Source organism: Ursus maritimus, unplaced genomic scaffold (genome assembly GCF_017311325.1).
Source record: "Ursus maritimus isolate PB19 unplaced genomic scaffold, ASM1731132v1 scaffold_1, whole genome shotgun sequence".
Taxonomy (NCBI): Eukaryota; Metazoa; Chordata; class Mammalia; order Carnivora; family Ursidae; genus Ursus; species Ursus maritimus.
Window position 1 is genome coordinate 8,736,677 of NW_024423343.1, and position 18,163 is coordinate 8,754,839.

The 18,163-nt window shown below is 50.9% G+C and overlaps 2 protein-coding genes across 2 annotated transcripts in view; both read right to left on the reverse strand.

Annotated features, from left to right (window-relative positions):
• PSMD1 (proteasome 26S subunit, non-ATPase 1) overlaps positions 1-825 on the reverse strand; it is a 92,199-nt gene extending 91,374 nt beyond the window's left edge. Inside the window, exon 1 of the mRNA XM_040639157.1 lies at positions 672-825. Within this exon, the coding sequence (XP_040495091.1) occupies positions 672-687 (16 nt within the window). The 5' untranslated portion in view covers positions 688-825. The remainder of the gene's footprint in view (positions 1-671) is intronic.
• An 8,129-nt stretch (positions 826-8,954) lies between these two features.
• On the reverse strand, positions 8,955-17,713 carry CUNH2orf72 (chromosome unknown C2orf72 homolog). The gene is made up of 4 exons (XM_040639173.1): positions 17,107-17,713; positions 16,924-16,926; positions 14,224-14,334; positions 8,955-10,961 (listed from the first exon to the last, which is right to left on the reverse strand). Exons 1-4 carry the CDS (start codon positions 17,711-17,713, stop codon positions 10,822-10,824), a joined length of 861 nt encoding a protein of 286 aa, XP_040495107.1. The 3' UTR covers positions 8,955-10,821.
• Positions 17,714-18,163: the final 450 nt, after the last annotated feature.

An 18,163-nucleotide genomic window follows, 5' to 3' on the forward strand; every position in this document is an offset into this window, starting at 1 on the left:
AACCTGCTCCGCACACCCATGAATTCTTTCTTCAATGCAGACTATTTACTGAACACCTAGCCTTCCAAACCATAGATAGATTATCAGTATAATGCAGTCTCTGGGCGCTGTCCTCACCGAACACAAAAGTTCTCTGGGCGCTTGAGCTGAATACTCTTAGAATAGCCCTAGAAACAACCCGCCTCAAATGTAATTTCAGATCTGACTCCAAGGAGAATGGAGCTAGGACCAGGTCCTGAGCACTTATGTAGTAGTCAGGCTGCCTTACCGGCCGACCGCACAGGGGGCCATCCCATCCTAACCATCTGTGAAGAAGCGCTGGGATCAGACGGCCCCACAGGGCCAACTTCGGGAGGGACAGAATTGAGGAAGCCCCTCCCCGGGGTTCGGAGAAGGGCCCCAAAAGCCCCTCGGGTCCGGGCGCGGGGGTGTGACTGGGGAGAGATGCCCAGGCGGCCCACCCCGCGCGATTCCCCCGAGCCGAAGGTCGTCGCCGGGCCCTCAGAGAGGCCGGACCAGAGTGCCAGCCCCCGGGCCGGGGGTGGGCCGTGGGCAGCGAGGGGCCGCGCAGGCCGGCGCTCCGCCGGGAGGTGCCCAGTCACCGGCCCTGACTCAGCTAAAAGCCGGCGTGGCGGCTCCTCCCTTTCGGGGCCGGCACCGGTCGCACTCACCAGCTGAAGTGATCATGGCTGCGTCCCGCACGCGCCCGCCCGCTCGCTCGCCGTCCCGGCCGCGCCGTGTATCTGTCAGCTCCGGGCCTGTCCGCTCCGCCGCGCCTCCTCGCTCCCCCGGTGCGGTGCTCAGTCAGTAGCCTCCTCAGGCCACCGGCTCGCTTCTCTTCCAGGACCCCGCCCGCCCCGGGGCTGCCCGCCGCCCCGCCTGCCGCTCGCCGCGAATTCTGTCCGCGGCCTGCGGTTTTCTGCGCCGCCACCGCCTCCTCGGCCCTCGCAAAAGGGTGCACGGAGAGCTCCATGTTTCCTCTGACCCTCCTCGACGTTCTGCTCTCCCGCTGCGGCGCGGACACTCCTGGGCACCTGCGACCAGGCTTCAAAATAGCCACCCCCAGAGGGAGGACCCCATTATCACCCGCCATTGCTCAGAGACAGGTTTTGCGGGCAGGTGCTCGTGGTGGTCGCAGCGCCACCTGCTGCTTGGGCGGTCTCTCTGTACCATTCCCCGCCCGCCCGCCCGCCAGCCAAATACCTTGGGGGGGAGGAGTAAGGCAGAGAGTTTTCTTAGAAATACGAGTTTCAAGTTTTTAAAACAGCAGAACCCATCTTCAAAAGAAATCCTCACAGAAATGCTTTATTATCATAGTGAACCCTAAGTAATCACTGGTTTATAATAAAATTGAACAATGAGAATTTTTGTTCTACATTTGGAATAGTTAATACTGTATGTCGCTTAAAAGAAGTGTAAAAAGACACTGAGGGGCGCCTACGTGGCTCAGTCGGTTAAACGTCTGCGGCTCAGATCATGATCCCAGAGTCCTGGGACTCCGTGCTCAGCGGGGAGTCGGCTTCTCCTTCTCCCTCTCCCTCTGCTTCTCTCCCCAACTTGTGCGCTCTCTCTCAAATAAATAAATAAATAAATAAACAAAATCTTCAAAAAAATTATATACAGTGAAAGTGTTCCATAGGAAAAAAAGAGCTTCTCATTCTTGCCTTTCACTTGTCTAGTTCTTCTTTCCCCCCATAGCAACAGCTTCTTGGTTTTTCTTTTTCTTTTTTTTTTACCTAAAGATTTTATTTTATTTTATTTTATTTTATTTTATTTTATTTTATTTTATTTTATTTGAGAGAGAGAAATAGCACTAGAGAGAGTGAGCGCGAGTGGGAGGTAAGGGTACAAGGAGAGGGAGAAGCAAGTTCCCTGCTGAGCCGGGAGCCCTCCGTAGGGTTGGATCCCAGGAGCCCAGATTGTGACCTGAGCTGAAGGCAAATGTCCAACCAACTGAGACACCCAGCCACCCCTCTTGGGTTTTGATACATCTAATTTGAAATGACAGCTGTGATGGCCATTTGCAGTGCTATACCAGCTTCAATAGCCAATTTACTTCAATAGTCAGTATTGAGAAAGTCTTGACAAAGATTAGAGACAGATGGTGGCGTTTTTAAGCCACTAGCCTTGCGCCATCAAGCTACTCATCGATTGGATAGCAATTACTAAAGATTATTTCTGAAAAAAAAATAAGATTATTTCTGAGACCCTGGGAAAACAATGTTACCTACTGGTGGAAGCAATATTTTGTGGTTGAATTAAAATTTTGTTGATAACACATTGGAGTGTATGTGTGAATTTTTTTAAAATTAGTATTCTAAAGCTAAGGTGGTTAAAATATATCAAATATAATTATTAAACACTTCTGAAGAACTGTAGCTCAAATTGAAAGGCACTGCTCTGGGAGGTGTGCACGAAATTAAACAGATATCTGGGAGTATCATTTTACAGAGGCAATTTGGCCAATCCCTCATATGAAGACACTTTTATGCCCGAAACTTCTAGAGGACTCACACATAACAGGTGATGGAAATGAGTGGAGCAGGCAGAGGGTAAGGAAATACTAGATCAGCAGGATGGTGAGTGACAACTAAGTGTCAGGGAGGCAGGAGGGGGTGGTGGTGACAGTGCCAAAATGAAGAATGAGTGCCCCACTGAAAGAGGGCAGTGGAAACTCCTCTCCTGCAGTGTTGCTGTGCAGAACTGTAGGACTACCGGGGCACCTGGGTGGCTCAGTCAATTACGCATCTGTCTCTTGATTTTGGCTCAGGTCATGATGTCAGGGTTATGAGACCGAGCCCCGCCTGGTTGAGATTCTCTCTTGAAAAAAAAAAAAAAAAAAGTAGGACTACTGTTGTGAAGTCTTATGATTTTTCAAAGAAAAGCTAGAAATCAGAATTTTATGTGAAATCTTCTGAATTTTAAATGGTGGTTAACTTGGGTGAAGTGGATGAAGGTGGTCAAAAGTATAAACTTCAAAAAGTATAAATGCAGTTATAAGATAAATAGTTCTGTTCATCTGAGGCTAATGTATAATTGTGTGTCAACTATGCTCCAATTAAAAATAAAAAAGTCCTGAGAATGTAATGTACAGCATGGTGATTACAGTTAATAATATCGTAATGCATATATCAGAATGTTGCTAAGAGAGAATGTCTTAAAAGTTCTTTTTTTTAAAAAAGTATTTTATTTATTTGACGCAGAGAGAGAGAGAGCATAAGCAGGAGGAGCTGCAGAGGGAGAGGGAGAAGCAGGCTCCCTGCTGAGACCAACACGGGGCTTGATCCCAGGACCCTGGAACCATGACCTGAGCTGAAGGCAGACGCTTAAGTGACTGAGCCACCCAGATGCCCCAAAAGTTCTTTTTAAAAAGATTTATATATTTGTTTTAGAGAGAGAAAAAGAGCGCATGAGGGGGTTGGGGGAGGGGCAGAGGAAGAGAGAGAGAGAGAATCTCGAGCAGACTCCCCACTGAGAGCAGACCTGGCAAGATATGGGGCTTCATCCCATGACCCCAAGATCGTGACCTGAGCTGTAATCAAGAGTCTGCTCCTTACCCACCCAGGTGCCCCAAATCTTAAAAGTTCTAATCACAAGAAAAAAAAATTGTAGTGATGCAGTGATGGATGTTAACCAAATGTACTGTGGTAATCATCTTCCAATATATAGATATACCAAGTCACTATGTTGTACACCTAAAACTAACACAATGTTATGTATCAATTATATCTCAATAAAAAAAAATGTTGGGGGGGCGCCTGGGTGGCTCAGTCAGTTAAGCATCCGACTCTTGATTTCGGCTCAGGTCATGATCTCGGGTCATGGGATCGAGCCCTGCTTCAGGCTCTGCACTAGGTGTGGAGCCTGCTTAAGATTCTCTCTCTTCCTCCCCCCTGCATGCACTCTCAATCTCTCTCTAAAATAAATAAATAAATAAATAAATAAATAAATAAATAAGTGTTGGGAATTAATTCAAAATGTTTTAAAACAAGAGAAGGCCCATTGCCATGTCTGCTCTTCAGAGGGAAGACATTCTCTATGAGAGAATGATCATGTCTCTGGCTTGGATACTGTGCTTTTAACTTCCACAAAGCCCCATGGGAACCCTGTGAGGGGCCCCTCTCTTCTTGTGGATTCTGCTCTTCCACTTGGATGGCTGTTCCAGGCCTGAGGTTTCCTCCTCTCCATTTAACTGAGTACTGTTTAGTCACAGTGATCTCTTCAAAACTCAACTCTGACCACTGCCTCTGCTCCTTGAAACCCTCAGCCCTCATCCTGGGCTCTATTCTTATGTTTTGTTCTTCTGAGTTTCTGTCCAAAGCCTTTGTCTCACTCCCCATTCTCCCTGTGAGAGATCAATGCCTCCCATTGCTATGGACAAAATGGTGGCTCCTAAAATGTATCCTGCAGCCCCATCCTCTCTCTGGAGCACCAGGTTCAAATGCTTACCATACATCTCTGCTTGATACACCTTAACTCAACAACCTCAAAGCTCCATGCTTGTCTACTGCCTTGATCTGGGTGTGGTGAAGGGCACCCAACAGCTACTGAAGCAGGGCCCGGGGACACTTGACTATTCACTTCCACTCACCTCGTCTGTACCTAATGTCTGCCGCATCAGCCCAGTTCCCATTTCCCAGCAGTCTCGGCTCCCCCTCTTCTTTCCTGGCTGCAACAGCTTCCAACAACTTTGACTTTCTGCTCACCATCTCAGGATTCTCCAGTCCGTCCTTCACAGCCAACGAGAAACACAATCAAAAACAAGGAAGACAAGGACTCTCTCCTCCAAGATGTTCACCCAACCCTGCTTATCCTCAATCCTTACGTCCCAACCCTCTGTCCTGGCATGCCACGTTCCAGCCATCTGGAACCACTGCGGCTCCCAGAGTGGTCATGCAGCACGTACCTCGTCTCTGACCTTGGTATTTGCTCTTCTCTCTGTCTTCCTCTCCCTCTCCCTCCAGCTACCAAGCAGGTCCTCCTCCGGGTAGGCCTTTCTTGACCACCCCACTATGTGCCCCTTACAGCCTTTACTCCAGACAGCTATTGTCCTGTCTCCTTGTCCAGGTCCCAGCTGAACTAGGAACTTCTCAAGGGCAAGAGCCACATCTTATTCATCTCAGTATCCCCTATAGTAATTGGCATAATGTTAGGCACACAGTAGGTGCTTAATAAATGTTTGTTGCATGAATGGATGAATGCAGGGCCAGTTATTGGCACAATGCTGCAACTCACACCTATGTCTCTGAAACCCTTTCCCTCTCCCAGATTTTATAATGAGATCTATTTATCTTCAAAGAAGATTGAGGACATACCAAAATCACAGAAAGAATTCCTCCCCAGTGCTCTGTTCATAAACAACTACCAGCCTCCAAATTTAGGAGTGACGCAAAAATTCTCAAAGTCCAAACAAGGTCATCTGTGGGCACACACAGGTATTGGCCGGGCCGGGGCGTCTGTCAAGGTGAAGGGAGGAAACCAGAGCCGGCTCTCTCTTTGCGAGTGTGCCCCCCACCTTAAATAGGGCTCGGGGCTCAGGGCTTAGCTCTGCCCGGAGCACCTCCCCGCCCCTCGCGGCGCCCTCTAGTGGCCACAGTGCTCCTCAGAAGGCGGAGAACTCCGCAAGGGGCGAGCGCCCTGTGACCACCCACATCTCCCCCCCGACTCCCTACCCGTTTCTCCCATCACCCCCCCATGCCCAGCCTCCTGGCATTTGAATCCTGGGGTCCTAGGAGAGCCCGCTCCTGCCAAGAACCGGGCTTGACTGCTTTTGGAGCTGCAGGGTTCTGAGTTGATAAGGGCAGGCGTCGTCGGAGCCGGGAACCACGGGATCAAATCCCGGCTTTGCCACTTAGCGGCGCTGTGGTCGTGCGGTCACCAAAGCCGGGCGCAGAGGGGACCGGCCCTCCTGCTTGGTAGGGCCACTAGTGAGGGGAGGTGCTCTAGTCAGGATTTGGCATAAAGCAGAAACCTCAGATCTTATGTCACAGGGCCTGGCCCCGAGGCTGGTGGATGCTTCACGTACAGCACGCATGGCACATGCTATTCGAGTGAAAGCATTTGTGAATGGGAGCGGAACCGCAAGCGCAGCGGGTGACACGGGCCTCCGGTGGGTGGGCGCTTGGTGGAAGGGAAAGGCCTGGATGGAGCCAGAATCGCCCTAGGTGAACTGAAGCACAAAAAGACCCGCAAAGCCATCTGAGATGCTGGACTCTTCTCCCTAAGGACTGTGTCTAGGAGGGCTCCCATCCTGGGCAAACGGAAAGCGGGCAAGCTGATGCTGGAAGCCACTGCCGTTCCCTTGCTGAGGGTCTGCGGGGTGGGGTGGGAAGAGCCACAGCGAACTCCCGTTTCCAGTGTTCTAGACTCTTGATTCACATCAGGTAGCCCCTAGCAACAGGTGATACTGAGCACTGGAAATGCAGCTATTGCAAATCCTGGAACTGATTTTTAAATTAAATTTTATTTTATTTCATTAAAATTTAAAGACTAACACCAATTTAGTTATTGGGAAACTTTTAAGTACATGTGGAGCAATTTGAGACGTGAATCTCTTTTTTCAACTATGAATTTCATGAAATCTAAATACAGATCAAGTATTTTGGATAAAAATTTAGTGTCTAAATCAAGCTGTTAGTGTAAAAGTCTCACAGGATTTCAAAGATGAAAAACGTCTCATTACAAATGTTTTATATTTAAGTTGAAATAATACTATTTTGGACATACTGGGCTAAATAAAATATATTATTAAAATTAGTTCCATTTGTTTAATTTTTTCCCCTAATGTGGCTACTAGAAAATCTAAACCTACTTATGTGTCTGGTGTTAAGATTTCTCCTAGGCAGGGCTGGTCTAGACCTACCCAGAGGTCTTGTTTCATCTGACCTCCCATTCAGGCCTGGCCCTGCTCTTTGGTGCTAGCATGTGCCCGACCAGACCAGATGGAGGAGCAGAGGCTAAAGGTGAGACCCTGTCCTGCCAGGGATCAAGGGGCTCTGAGTGGCTGCCCTGGCAGCTAGGGGTTCTGGAGCGGGCAATATCCCTGGGATGGCAGGTGGCTAGGGTAGTCTAGAGTTGGGGTAATGATCTGAGAAGCCCTCATTAACCAGTGAAGGAAAGAAGAAATGCAGGGCAGCAAGACAAGAGACCCAGTGTTTGTAACCAGGACTCAAAATGAGGGCTTGGTCACAAGCACTAAGCGCCTAACTACTCCGAATAATTGCAGAACAGGACAACAAGCCAGACTTAAGACTTAGTCTTAATCTGAACTTGAATTTCACCAGTTAGGTGTGGGTCTGCCCTTGCATCAGGAGACCTGGCCAGGGAGCTCAGAGAGCTCAGGGAGGAAGCCAGACAGGGCTCTTGCCCTTGCCAAAGCCCTGGACCCACAGTGGCCCTAGTGCCCAGGCCAACTTTGGGCGTGAGCAATTCCACACCCTGGTCCCTTTGGAATCTCTGTGAACCATGGCATGGCCCAGTGGGTAGCCTCTGTTTCTGCTCCCAGTTAGGCAATCCCAAGTATAATGCAACCTGAGGGCTCTGGCTCAGGGGCCAAAGGCATCTGAAGAATTCATGCAGAACCCTGGTCATCCACTCTGCCTTGCACCTTTGAACTCTAAGATTACACAAGCGACCGCTGTCTCAATCCTCGATCCACTAACGCACAAAACCAGGTCAGAAGGGGGTTGTGCAGCCCTTGGGTACAAAACAAAAGGCTCTCTCTCCACCGTGTTGGTTATGTTTGCCATCCAAACAGGACAAAGTGCAGGCCTCGCGACCACGGGGAACCAGCCCCGCAGCGTGGTGCTGCTACACTTTGAAGTGTAGACTATCAGGTTAACACGGCTGTCATCGCCTTTTCCAGTGAGCTTGGGTCCTGGGTTCTCTGCCTGGGCTAAGAGGGGCTTGTTGAGAGCACACTGGTTCGGGGGCCTCGGCCCTTGGCCCCTTTGCAGGTTTGCTCTATTCTTGGTTTGACGACCAAAGGACTCCTCTTGCGTGGTAAGTCTTGGCGTCAAATACTTTGCAAGGAGAGAAACCATGACAGCAATATTATAAAGGGCTCTCTGAGACTTAGGCAAGGCCATTTTGGTCTCATTAAACATGCTCATATGTGCACACAAACACACACATCCTATTCAACACCAAGCTAAACGCTATCTTTGGAAAAATCTCTTTTCAAACATTTACTTTCCAGCTGCATTTTTTCCAATTTCAGCCGATAGGGTTGTGGAGATGTCACCCAGGGCAGGTCTGGAAGTCTTTCACCTTTTGCCCAGGTGCCCTGCTGCCAAGGGCTCATGAGAGGAACACTTTCTGAGAATAAAGGGGAAGATCCGTTCTGGTTTTGATTAGGCAGCAATGAGGTACTGTTTGGTTTTATTAGATATAAGGAATTATTGATTCAAGTCAGAAATAGCACAACTACTGCCACATTAGAAGGATTAATACCCACCAGCCCAGACTGTGACTTGACGAGACCCTCGCCAACGGCTTCCTGTACCACTGACCTAATTCGGGGCATCTATCCCCAGACAGGCCCACCGCAATCTTCATGCCTTCTGAGAGTCCTTGGGCAAGAGACCTACCACCAAGGTCATCCCTTCCAGCACCTAACTCTTCAGTCTGCTAGAAAATACCAACTAGATTATTCCTAAAAAGATCGTATGTAGCCGTGTGTCGAGAAAGCCAACCTGGGTCCCAAAGGATCTCAGTCCCAGGTTTCCTGGCTGGGAAGCAGAACACAAATCTCAGGAAAGACCTCTCTTCAACTAGTCACCAGAGATACTGAAAATAATGAAAAAGTTATATGTAAACCCCTCTTTACCCCCACAGGCTTGCAAACTCGAATGTCCACCGGGACGAGGCAGGTGGCATGCATGAGTGAAGTAGAGAGGTGGATTAGATGGGTGGGAGGAGGGCTCCAATGGGGGGGGGGGGGGGGGGGGCCACCCAGAAAACTAGCTTTTTTATGTGTAATCTCTCAAGTTTCAAATATTGGCAACAAATCCAGGTTTTTAAGCACAGCAGAGGCAGTGCCTTGTAACTTCTGCCTTAGATAATTTCCTACCTTAATAAAAGCTCCCTCCCCCAACCAAATAATAAAACTCTGACCCAATTATTACAAAGAAATTAACAGAGAAATAGAAAAATACAGCAGCTTTGAAAATACCAGTTTTCCCATTTTAAAACAAAATCAAAGGTAATTCATTTAGTTCATTCTTGTGTAGAAGGAGGTCAGCTGGGTCTACCCATTGGTGAGACAGCTTTGCATTATTAAAATGACACCCGCAGCAACCAGCCCCAAATAAGATGTCACCCTGCTTGCCCTCACGCTATCCCCACAAGGCAGAGAAGGGATGGAATTAGGCTGCTGATTATGAAGAATCCATTGAAGCATAGAGCCAGGGGGGACCCTCCTTGATATCACACAGCCCCTCAGCCACAGGTTTCCAATTCCACATTTTGGTACTACAGATGAAAGCCAAAGTAACTACTGGAAGGTACGCGGCACCTTGTGGAACCCTGGGCAGAGAGTAGCCCAGCTGCACGTCTGCCGAGCCAAGCGTGCACGAATGAATGAATTTAGCTACTTCCCTTAGATAGTGCTTCCTACCAGGGAAAATCAGGAGCTGCTATTGCCATTCCAAAGACAGCATTTCTCCAGGGGCAGGTGAGGAAGGCAAGGGAGGTAATGCAGAGTGCCTTCTACGAGTGAACAGATGGCTTTCCTGGCTTTTAAGGGAATATCATCATCAACCTTGACTCAAAAACAGAGAAAAGGGTCCAGGAACTTGGCACCTCTGGGCTGGGTCTGCTTTGACCTTGGACAAGGGCCTGAGATGGAGAGAAAGTCCCATGTCCTTGTAATCCATACTCCTACCTTTCTTGTTTGGTGACGTGGGCAGTTCCCAGCATCCGTATTCTCAAAGGATTTGGCACAGGAAGTCAGTGTCAACATGAGGAAGAAAGGGGGCAAGCAAAGCAGGGGGCTTTCTTGGCTCTGACCCAATAGGCCCCCAGGGCAGTAGTGCAGTCTTTATTCTGGCTTGCTCTGGGAGCCAAGGTCTCGGGAAGCCCAGCCCTCTCTGCTCGGGGGGGACTCTTCCTAGAATTTCACAGGGAGAAGGGATTGGCTCCTCCAGTTTCTTGAAGGAGTCACGATGGGCAATTTGGGTGGAACAAGTCTTTGCTGTTGGAGATTTCCCGTATGTTGTAAGAAGCCCACTAGGTGCCAGGGGCACCTCATAGTCACAGTAACTCCCCCACAACACGCACACACAATCACACACACACACACACACACACTCTCACACTCACACACAGACAAGCTTCCAGTGCTGCCTGGACGGCAGCCTGGCTCTTGGTTGAGAGCCCCTGGGCTCATAGCCTCCTCATGTGTTGGAGAAGCAGAAGCTCCAAAGGTTCAATGACATGTCCAAGGCCACCCATCCCTCCCCGATCTGATGACTTCTGTCCAGAGTTCTTTCCAGTTGCACTTGAAATGACGGATGTTCACGCAAACACACCATGGGCTGCCACAGCACCACAGAGCCTCAAAGTCGACAGCCAACTGTCCCAATGGCATAGAAAAACTGAGCTACAGAAAGACCAACTAACCTCACTGTGAGCAAATGTGAGGTGGGGGGCAGGTTCCAGGAAAATAAGTTTTCCTAGCTGGTTCGATGCAGCAGCCCTCTGACAGGCGGGGCCTTTGTAGTTACCACCATTCCAAGGTCAACATGGAGGCAAGGGGCTCAGTGAGAAGGAGCCAGTCCCCGGTGTGCAGGTTAGAGCGCGGGTGGCCCAGCGGTCCAGCCTTCATCTCGAGTCTCCAGCGGGGTCAGCAGGAGTATGGACAAGTCCATCACAGGCTCTCGGCCCCTTCCCGGGGTCCTCGCAGTCTCCGTTGGGACATACGGCAGTCAGTGCCAACCCCTCCTCAGGGTCCTGGAGGTGATCTGGAACACAAGAGAAGGAATCGCTGATCAGAAGGTCAAGTTCTGGAATGAGCACGCTAGGAATGAAAGGGAGGAAGTTGGCCCCAGTAAATACCTACTTAAAAACCACAGTAAAATACATATGGAGAACCTTAAAAATGTACATACCCTTTGACCCAGCAATTCCACTTCTAGGATTTTATCCTAAGGAAATAATTAGGAATAATTAGTGGAACTTCCGTCTTGCTACCAGCCCAAGGATGAAGCGACACGGAGAGAAGGAGTCCTCAATGGGGTCACTGGGCCCCAGGAACCAATCAGCTCGGAAGCTGACTCTACCTCTAGACTGTCTTTCACGTGAGATACTGAGTGCCCTTGCTGCTATGCCTGCTTGAGGCGTGGTTTCTCTACCTGCAGCTGAAAGCATCCTAACCTGTGCGACGTCCAGAGAAGGGACCGGCTGAGTTAACCACGGCTCAGCCACGTGATGGGCTCAGCCACGTGATGGGATTCGGGCATTAAAAGTGATGCATAGTCCCTGCTCAGCAGGGAGTCTCCTTCTCCCTCTCCCTCTGCTCCTAGCCCCCCCCCCCATGCAGTCTCTTTCCCAAATAAATAAAATCTTTTTTAAAAGATGCATAAAATTCCATAGAACTAAACACACACACAAACAAATACGAGTAAAACTGGGGGAATCTTAATAAGATCTGTGGATGGTTTCAACGTCAATATCCCAGTCGCGGTATTATTCTATAGTTCTGTAAGATGCTACCAGTGGGGGAAACTGGGCCAAGTACACACAGCATCTCTTTGTACGATTTCTTACAACCGCGTGTGAATCTACAATTACCCACCATTCCCCCAAAAGAGAGAAGACGTTATTGATATGTAATTGCTGCCAGGGAATATTGCACACTCACAATATGTTATTGTGAAGGAAGCAGATACCAAAACAGTCTGTCTGTCTGTCTAATCCCATTTTATTGTGTATGTTAAAATGCATAGGCATAGTCCCTGAATGCAATTTTCATTTTAATACATTTGCTTCTACTTGAGATTAAATAATTTGTTATATGCTGAACAGGGATGCCTGGCTGGCTCAGTCTGAAGAGCATGCAACCCTTTTTTTTTTTTTTTAAGATTTTATTTATTTATTTGTCAGAGAGAGAGAGAGCACAAGCAGAGGGAGCAGCAGGCAGAGGGGGAAGCAGGCTCCCTGCTCAGCAAGGAGTTCCATGCTGGACTTGATCGCAGGACCCTGGGATCCTGACCTGAGCCGAAGGCAGATGCTTAACCTGACTGAGGCACCCAGGCGTCCCAAGCCTGCAACTCTTGATCTCAGGGTCGTGAGTTTGAGCCCTGCCGTGGGGTGTAGAGATTAAATAAATAAAACTTTAAAAAAATTGTTATATGCTACAGAAAGGGGAGTTATCCAAGATTTATTTAAAAATGTTTATGATTCCTTTGCTTTATTGTTTTTTCCCTTTGGTTTCCAGAAATATCCAAAATGATGACGGAGAGGCTGAAGTTAACATTTTTGCAGTGGAATGCCTTAAACATGTCATGCATCTGGCACGTGATTCACGTACCAGATAGAAGCGTATTTATTACAATTTAAATAGCTCAAGGAGATATACAGATAGGCAGGCAGACAGATGGACAGAATGGTCTGTGCTAAAATACAGACGATAGTTACTTTTGAGTGATGGAATTAAGCAAATGATTTTCCTACTTGCTTTCCTTTTTCAAATTCGTTGAGCTTTCACCTGTGATAGGCAGAATTCTAAGTTGACCCTCGAGATTCCCACCCCTCGGCGTACTCACCCAGGGTAATCATCCCCTTTCAGTGCGGGTGGGATCTGTGACTATGATGGGATAGTCACTCCCTTGATGCGGGTACCATGTATGACAACAGGGCGAATTCCTCCTGTGATGGAGTGACATTATCAGAGACCAGAAAGTCTCCTGCTACTTGAAGAAGCAGCTGCTGTGCTGGGAGACGTGTAGAGGGACGGCTGTCAGAGCTGAGAACAGCCCCAGCTGACGTCCACCAAGAAGGCAGCAAAGACGTGAATTCTGCCCACAGCCACGTGACGTGAAGGACTCAGGCTCCAGAAAGGAATGCAGCCCGGCTGACACTCTGCTGCGGCTTTGTGAGGCCCTGCCCAGACTCCTGACCCATGGAAATCGTGAAGAATTAATGGGTGTTGTTTTAAGGCACTGAGTTTGCGGTAACTTGTACGTGCCAAGGGAAGGCTGATACCTTGCCTAATGATTTTTTTTTAAACATAAGGGACACAAGAAAAGTTTGTGTTAAAACACTGCCCGTTGCTTCTGTAACAGGGCTGGGCTGCTCAGTACGCGTTGGGGGTGTGGGTCACATACACTGAGCTGGTTACAACTTACTTCCCCAGCACTTTCTAGCTCTCTCACAACAGCCTCAATGCCCACTGGGTGCTCCTGTGGACTTCGAAGAACTGTCTTTACCCCTTTCTCCCTTTAGGGGCCTGAGGACCCTACCCTAGAACAGGCTTCCGGCTGAGTTCCTTCCTCTCCATTCCCAAACTGCCAGCATTGGGTCCAGGCTGCTCATTGTCCCTCCTGGGACTCGACAGTCCCCTCCTAACTGGCTCTGCCTCTAGTCTCTCCCTGCCCCACAGCCTTGTCACCTCTCCAAAATGCCCCTAATCTGGACACCCCTGCTCAGAAATGGCCAGCAGCTCACTATTCGTGGGAGGCTTGGGTCCAGCGTCCTGCTTTGGTCCCAACTCTCCTCCTTGGCCTCAGCCCTCCTGGTCTCCTGTTCCTCACCCCCGGCACTCCTGACAGGGGCTTCTTTTCTGAGCTTGACATCATGCCTTCGGGCCTGCGTTCATACTGCTTCCACTCCAAGTCTTCCCGTTTCTGCCTAGGACAATCTCTAACCCCTAGCTCCAATGTCATGGGTTCCTGATGCTCCCTGGATCCTCAGGGGAAGACGGAATGCATCGGCTCCAAGCACCCCACGATGCATGTGGCGGACAACTGCATTACAGGCCTGCCCACACCACCTGCATTCACTAGTGACAGACCCATGGCGCTAGGGCCTTACTGGGGGGCCCGTGTGCCTGTTGCCCAGTGGCAGGAGCACCTCCCATCACTCACCTCCGTGCCCTGCACACAGCAAGTGCTCCATGGATGTTGGTCAGCTCTATCCCTTAGGTCCCTGTGTGCACAGGATCACCCCCATAATCCCAAGCACCTGGCCCTCAGGGTCCAGAAGGCAGGAAGGCAGCACACTCACCCTGAGCTGGGTCACTGGGGGAGGTGGCATCTGGATCCTTCCCTCGGCTCCAGGGACCCCAGGAAAAGCACGCCAGCAGTGCTGGAAGGCCCGGTCTCTCCCAGGGTCCTGCTGTTAGAAAGAACACAAAGTCCCAGACGCAGCAGGTGAGTATGTTTGACAGGACTGAGAGATTTTCTGTTCAGCAAACCGAGAGCTTCAATTATCAACTGCCCTAGTTTCAACTGTTTGATTAAAAAACAAAGATTCTGGGGGTGTCTGGGTGGCTCAGCCGGTTGGGCATCTATCTGCCTTCGGCTCCAGTCATGGTCTCAGGGTCCTGGGATCGAGGCCCACATCGAGCTCCCAACTCGGCAGGGAGTCTGCTTCTCCCTCTGCTCCTCTCCTCGCTTGTGCTCTCTCTCTCAAATAAATAAATAAAATCTTTAAAAAAAGATGAAAAAACCCCAAAGATTCTGATTTGCAAAGTGGGGTGTTTTTGTTTTTAAAAAATCGACCCCCCCAAAAGATTGCTATAGATTTTGTCACTTCTCCTCACAAAACCCTGTGATATAAGTACTTATGTTGGGGGAGCTGTAGTGACAAAAATGACATGAAACTAATAACAATTACATAGCCCCAAAGAGCGAGCAGAAATTTCCCGAGTTTTAGTTCAAACTATTTCTTAATGGGCATAGATTTAATCTTTTTTGATAATTACTTTAAACAATTACATGTTGAGTCTAGCTTCCTTATTATAATACCACCTCAGCGCCTGAGAGCCCCCACTCCCTGGAATACAGCCAAATGGAACACAGAATGTCCTGTTCATAAACCGTCACTCGGGACCTATTTACTCTTCATTTGCACCCACTCCTAATAAGACTGGATCCTTTATTGGATTAGGATTCGGATCCTCAACTGGATTAAGCAGAAACTAGGTAAAAGGCCACCGCCAAGACTGGGCAACCGAAAAGCCTAAGAATAGTCATCAGGCAGTGAGGAAAGAGATTGGAAACTTTAAAAAGCCAGATACAGTTGCTAGCAAAATCTTAGCAACAGGATTGCTTAGTGCTAGCAATCCATGGTGCTGTCCACTGCAAAAGTCCCAAAGAAACCACTGGACAGTGAGTTACACTCATGACTCCCGGTCATCAATGAAAGGTTTCATGTTGTTCAGGATGTTTTTATAAAAGAGAAACAAGCTTAAGCGGTAGAGAATGGTTCCTTTGCAAAGTGTTAAGATTTCTTAAGTGATGGTATTTAAAAGGAGGCAAGGATTCTGCATGCCAGGCAAGGTGTTGGGAAATGGGGATATAATGGTGGTTAAACTCACAAGGGAAAGTGACAAAACCCGGTGGTTAAGAGTTCTGGGATTTCACTTGCAAATTTACGAGTGGGTGTGGAGAGGGTCAGGGAAGGCTTCCTGAAGGAGGAAATCCAGTCCTAAATGATGAGAGATGGGATTGGTCAGGTGAAGAGGAGGGTGGGAGAAACAGGTTTTCGTTGGAGGCAACTGCAAGGTGTACAAAAACTTAGGAGTCCAGAGCACACTCGGTTCTGGGAATTAAAAGTTGTTCCTGGAGAATGGGAGAGGGCTAAGAGAGTAAGAACTCAGAATTTTCTAGGTACCAGCTCATTAGCAGCAGAAAATCTGTTTGTGTAAATTCCCTCCTTTCCCCCATGGGGCCGGATCCGTGAAAGGACTGGCATCAACAATCACAATCACAATCCGCCTCAGAACATTTCCCATGTCTTTCAGGATACTGGTTATAGAGTTTCAAATTTGGCTGGCGATCACAGATTCAACAGAAAGGAGTTGGTGCGGGTGGGGGTGGGGGTTGGGGCACGTTCTAGGGCTGAGATGCTGGGCCTTCACCTTCACCTAAGCAGGCCAAGCTCGCTGGTAGGTCTGGGACATTTGTGACATCAGAGGTACCAGGTCTCCTTGCTGGAAAAGGCCCCCCTGCAAGCCTGGCACCCCGGTTTCTGGTTAACACACCAATGCCCAGGGACACAGAACACGGTCTCTGCCTTCATTAACTCTTCAGCAAGAAGGGAAGGCTGGAGGGTTTGGAGGGCAGCACGTGCTGGGAAGGTGGGGACAGAAAGGGATCTTGGAGTGCAAAGAACAATCCTGCATCTGTCAGCTTTGCCAGACCCAGCTATACTTAATGTCAGTATTTCAATCCTGAAAAGCTCTTGTAAAACCTTCCCTCCTGGGTGCAAGAGATTCTGACACTTCTGCTGATGGCATTTTCCCAACCCAGGCTGGGAAAGACCCTCACTTCCCTCCCCACGCTTCCGGAGAACGTGGAGAGAAACGCAGCAGTGGGTGCACAACCAGAGTGGGTAGCCAAGAAAGATTAGAAAATTCTGGGCCCTCAGTCCCTCACCCCTTTCCCCACACTCCGGGTCTTGGCATCTACTCCTTACCCCCTTCCTATGACCCCGTGGTGCTTCCACGCTGATCCTCCACCAACGCGTCCCTAGCTGCGCAGGGTCCTAGAAGCTCCTGGCTCCACCACACCCCTGCTCCCAGTCCTGTTCCCCTTCCCACCTGGAAACTTGGGCTTCCTGAAGCTTTCTCACCTCCTCTCCCTCGCCCCAGCTCCCCTCTCCGAGGCCGACCCTCTCTCCACCAACTTTCCTGCCTTGAGCTGGTCTGCTTGGCTTTCCCAAGCCCCTGCGTCTCTTACCCTCTCTGGATCCTTCCGGAACAGACTGGACCCCGTGCCCAGTGCCCGCTCCACGCCAGCTGGAAAGCCTAGTGCTAGGTACCTCCCCTCTCTGGGCCTCAGTTTACAGTGGTGCACAGGAGGGAAGCTGGCCTGAAGAGTTCCAACTTGGGGGCCTCCCCCCAGCCGTCCACCGCCCACTCCCTCCTGGGCCTCGTAGCCTCACCTGGTCGCGCGGGCCCGGCGGCTTGTAGTGCTCTGCAGGCGGCCGCCTGGACGGCCAGGCTGGAGGCCGGGTGGCCGGGGCAGTAGGCGGCCGCCTGCACCGGGCCCCCCGCCTGGCGGCCGAACACTGCGCGCAGCAGCGCCTCCAGGAGCCGCAATCCCGGCGCCACCGTGTCCTCGGGCCCGGCCTCGGTCACCAGCACCCCGACCAGAGCCGCCCCGGCCCGCCGGCGGCCGCGCACGTCCCGCAGCATCTCCCGCAAGCGGCGCCGCGGCTCCCGGGCGGTCAGCGAGGACGCGCGGCACAGCACGAAGACGAGCGGCGAGCGGATGGCGCGCGCCCCCGCCGTCCCGGGCGCCCTCTGCGCCCCCGGCGCCCCGGCCCCGGGCGTCCCGGCCCCCGCGCCGCCCGGCTTGCCCGCGGCTTGCTCGGGCGGGAACACGGCCCGGGCGAAGTCCCGCAGCAGTGCGCGGCTCTGCTCGCGCTCGCACAGCTCGCCCACCAGCAGCACCTGCCCGCGGCCGCCCGCCGCCTCCACCAGCGCCTGGAAGGGCGGCTCTGCCGGGCGCGCGGGACGCGCCGCCAGCTCCTCCAGCTCGCGCTCCATGCTCGTCGCCGCGCGTCCTCTGCGGCCTCCCAGGCCCTGCAGCGCCAGCCGCACGCCTCTCGGGGCGCCGGCGCTGGGGCCCGGGAGGACACGCCCCCGAGGGCCAAGCGCCGCCCGACTCTTGGCCCGCGGGCCGGGCTTTCCTCGCCTCAGCCGGCAGTGGGGCGGGGGCCTGGGGCTTTACCCCCAAGCGCTCTGTGGCAGACGCAGGGACACTGAGCCGTCCATCCGTCCGTCCGTCCGTCCGTCCATCCATCCATCCACCCACCGGTTCCTCCATCCATTCCACAAACACTTATTGAGCACCTACTAGGTACAGGGCAGCCAAAGGTGAAGGAAGAGAGAAAATTATGCGAACAGGTTAGATCGGTTTGAGACCCAGAGAGACTTCCGAGGAGTCCGTGTAGTTTGGGGACCGGAAGTTCTGCGAGGGGAGGCTGCCTCTAACTG

What these genes read in the sequence shown, in the direction of transcription:
- CUNH2orf72 (XM_040639173.1), bottom strand. Translation starts at nt 17,713, where the DNA reads ATGGAGCGCGAGCTGGAGGAGCTGGCGGCGCGTCCCGCGCGCCCGGCA. An exon ending in CCCCAGTGACCCAGCTCAGG is followed by an intron (nt 10,962 to 14,223) that starts GTGAGTGTGCTG and finishes CTTGTGTTCCAG; the next exon opens with ATCACCTCCAGGACCCTGAG.